Genomic DNA, 4,049 nt, shown 5'->3' on the forward strand with positions numbered 1-4,049 from the left:
CAGGAACAACTTCCAGGCGGCAAAGAAGCCTGCTACCCTTTGCAGGTAGTAACCAGTCCCCAGGCTCTCATCTTTTAATAGAGGAACAGGTTCATTTTAAGGAACTAAGGTGATAAGGAATCTGCCTGCCAGTGCAGGAGACAAAGTTTCGCTCCCTTATCCAAGAATATCCCACGTGCCTCAGAGCGGCTAAGCCCCCTGCAGCATAACTGTTGAGCCTGTGCTCTTGAGCCCACACACCCTAGAGCTGGGGCTCCGCAACAAGAGAAGCCACCACAATGAGAGGTCTGCACACAACTCCAGAGTAGCCCGCCCCCCCCCCCCGCCATGAGAATCCGTGGATTCAGAGGTCCCTGGAAGAAAGGACTGGAAGGACAGGCAACCCTTGACCACCAGGCTGAGACACTAGGCACTTAGAACTGGGCACACTTAAGATCTAAATGACCTTTGAAGAATGTCATGTGACAGGAAAGGGAAAGGGTAGCCTGGAGGGGATAGAGAAGGCACACGGTGCGAGTGCTAGGCTTCCGGATCCACGCAAGGGTGAGACGACGATCACTTGCAGTGGAGCCAGGGACGTGACTGCGGAAGCCGAGGTGTAGATATGTCGGCAGAACCATCAGAACGACATGAGTGTCCTGGGACGTGGTGGTCTACGCAGACGTGTTGAGGGAGGTCAGGTGGCTATAAGTTTTGGTGGGAAGATGAACCTCGTGTTAAATATACTGATCAGAAAATGAGTGAAAGTCCCAGAGAGTGTCTAGCCGCAGCAGCAAAGGCTCGATGGGGAGTGGTGAGGGCTGTGTGGTGTGCTGTGGAGGGGACGTTTCAGGGAGGAGAATGGTGAAGGGAGAGGACAGACTGAGATGAGTAGAGGCGTGAGGCTGGACCCAAATTCAGAGGAAGGTTGGTGAAGAACAGCCAGCAGCGAAGCCCACAAGGCAGTCAAAGCAGCAGGACAAAGTGTAGGAAGGACGAACATCAAACTCAGCAAGGCCAAAAGCTCCCTGGAGGGGTGATGCGTGGGCTCTGGGCTGAGACACCCCAGGGGTCCCTGATACCCTGCCGGTGCAGTGACCAGATTTGGTTTGCCCCTCCGTGGGACAGGGCAAAAGTAGACCTGGTAGGAAAAACTTAACTCCAGTAATTCTGCTACACCAACCTCGACGCCTTGCTGAGCAGCACCGAATCCAAGTTCATGAAAGTTCCGTACCCCCGGATCCCTCATGCATCTCCCCCAGCTGGCCCCACACTGACCTGGCTCTTGTTTGTCCTGACTCAGCTCTGTGCCTTTGCCCGCAGCCCCAGCAGCCATCCCAGGAGAAGTTCTACAGCATGGCTGCCCAGATCAAGCTTCTCCTGGAAATCCCTGAGAAGATCTGGAGCTCCATGGAGGCCTCGCGGTATCTCCACGCCACCCAGCTCTACCTGCTCTGCTGCTACCTCCACAAGCTGCTGCAGCTGGAGTCTTCCAGTTCCCGACACAGCCCTGTCCTCTCCCGGTTCCCCATACTCATCCGGCAGGTGGCAGCTGCCAGCCACTTCCGGTAAGTGGTCCGTCAGCAGGACCTTCTCTGGTGATGGCCGAGCTGCACCGCTCTGATTTTATGGAGCGTGTCTTCTCTCTCCTCGTGTACTGGGTGGTCTTCTCCGAAGATGTCAGAAGCTCCCTGTGACCTTTGCCATCATCTCTTTAGGTCAACCATCCTGCATGAGAGCAAGATGCTGCTCAAATGCCAAGCTGTGTCTGACCAGGCTGTGGCCGAGGCCCTGTGCTCTATCATGCTCTTGGAAGAGAGTTCTCCGCGCCAAGCCCTAACAGACTTCCTGCTGGCCAGAAAGGCAGCAATCCAGAAACTTCTCAACCAGCCTCACCACGGTGGGCGTGGCTTCTCTCCCAGATGTGATATGGGGATGGAGCAGGAGGAGCTGAGGGAGTCCAGAGCATTCTGTGTTTCTAACTTTACCAAAGGACACTGCTAAAAGAGGGTGGTTTCTTCTCGCAGGTGCTGGGATCAAGGCTCAGATTTGCTCACTGGTGGAGCTGCTGGCCACCACTCTGAACCAAGCACATGCTCTCTTCTACACTCTACCAGAGGGGCTGCTGCCAGACCCCTTGCTGCCGTGTGGCCTGCTCTTCTCCACGCTGGACAGCATCACCAGCCAGCACCCTAGCGGTGAGCTCTTAGCCAGCCTCTTCTGTTTCCTGGTTCATTCATTTACCGGGCACCTGCCAGCTGCTCTGCTGGGCCCTGGGGATACAGCAGTGGATTGGACAGATACAGACCCACTTTCCTGGAGGTCACAGTCTAGAGGTAGAGGCAGATGTTGAACTCACGAATCCACAGTATCTGCTTAATAGCAATCCTGGTCATCACTCTCCAGGCCGAGTGCAGCTTGACTTGGTAGCCGTGAATGGAGGGACCACAGTCGGACAAGATATTTAGTTGCCCTGCAGCGTGTGGGATCTCAGTTCCCCAGCCAGGGATTGTACCCACGTCCCCTGCATCACAAGGCAGGTTCTTAACCACTGGACCACCAGGGAAGCCAGGACGGGATATTTAAACTGAAACCTGAAGGTTGAGTAAGAGGCAAAGAAGAGAGTTCCAGGCAAAAAAGAAGAGCAGGTGCAAAGGTCCTGAGGCCAGGAGGATGTTCGAACGTGAGGAAGTGAAAGGAAGCAGGGGCAGTTGAGGTGGGGAGGAGCGTGAGGAGGTGCGTGGCTGGTTTCTCCCTCGTGACCAGTGAACTCAGCACATGTGGGCAGAACAGCAGACAGCCTTCTAGGACCTTCCGGACTCAGGCCTCCTGCACCCTGCGCTTTTATTGGGTGGCATCTGTCCCAGGTGGGATTAGACGTATGTGGCTTTTACGTGGCAGTGGTTCCCCGTGGGGTGGAGCGGATGCCGAGAGCTCACTTAAGAGGCTGTCACCACGAACCAGGTGGCGAGTGATGGGGGCAGTAGAGACGGGGCTCACTGGACAACGCGGATGTGTGTTTAGGAGATGGGTGTTGAGGGATTGGCTGTGGAGGGTGTGGAAGGGAGGTGTCCAAGTTTACCAGAAAAGGAGACTTGTTTTCTTGTTGAAGTATAGTTGACGTGCAGCGGCGTGTTTCTGGGGTATGGCACAGCGACTCATACGTTCTTGTTCAAGTTGTCATAGTTTATTGTAAGATAGTGAACATAGTTCCCTGTGCTACTAGTAGGACCTTGTTTATCTGTTTTACATACAGTAGTTTATATCTGCTCACCCCAGACTCCTCATTTCCCCCCTCTTCCCCCTGGGTAACCACAGGTTTGTTCTCTAAGTCCATTTGATTGTCTGTTTAAGGTTCACTCTGATACCACCCAGTGTTCGCTGCTCTGACATGCTTCACTCTGTGTGACCATCTCTAGGTCCGTCCATGTTGCTGCAAATGGCGTTAGTTCGTTTTTTATGGCCGAGTAATATTCCGTTGCATGTACAGACTGCAGTTTATCCATTCCTCTGTCAGTGGACATTTAGGTTGCTTCCATGTCTTGATTGCTGTAAATAGTCATGCAGTGAACACTGGGGTCCATGTATCATTTCAGATTATGGTTTTCTCCAGAGGTGTACCCAGGAGTGCAATTGCTGGATCTGTTTTTAGTTTTTTAAGGAACCTCCATACTGTTCTCCGTGGTGGCCACATTCATTTACATTCCCACAGACAGAGTAGGAGGGTTCGAAAAGGAGTTGGCTTAAAAGGGCCGATGACAACTTTACTTTTGAAAACCTTGCCTTGGAAACAGCTGCGACCTTGGAGTGGGACTAGAGAGGACGGGCGACTGTGGGTCCAGAACAGAGCAGTGAGCAGTCCGGCTGGAGACACACCCGCCGTGTATTTGCATGGCTGTCATGAGGCCTTGGAAGTGGATGATGTCATAGGTAGGAGCTGGTGCAGGGGACCGAGCCTCAGGAGAGTCCAGAATCAGAGATGAGAAAAAGGAAGAAGGGAAGGGGCAGGATGTGGTGGCGGACAGACGTGTGTCAGTTGGCCTCATCTATCCTGCTTTGTCTTTCAGATC

At 53.5% G+C, this 4,049-nt stretch overlaps 1 protein-coding gene across 1 annotated transcript in view; it reads left to right on the plus strand.

Annotated features, from left to right (window-relative positions):
- The first annotated feature begins 783 nt into the window (after positions 1-783).
- COG1 (component of oligomeric golgi complex 1) overlaps positions 784-4,049 on the plus strand; it is an 11,755-nt gene continuing 8,489 nt past the window's right edge. The window contains exons 1-4 of the mRNA XM_010856480.1: positions 784-793; positions 1,082-1,547; positions 1,698-1,879; positions 2,007-2,177. Coding sequence (XP_010854782.1) covers positions 784-793; positions 1,082-1,547; positions 1,698-1,879; positions 2,007-2,177 — 829 coding nt within the window. The remainder of the gene's footprint in view (positions 794-1,081; positions 1,548-1,697; positions 1,880-2,006; positions 2,178-4,049) is intronic.

This window comes from Bison bison, unplaced genomic scaffold (genome assembly GCF_000754665.1).
Source record: "Bison bison bison isolate TAMUID 2011002044 unplaced genomic scaffold, Bison_UMD1.0 scf7180017864371, whole genome shotgun sequence".
Lineage (NCBI taxonomy): Eukaryota > Metazoa > Chordata > Mammalia > Artiodactyla > Bovidae > Bison > Bison bison.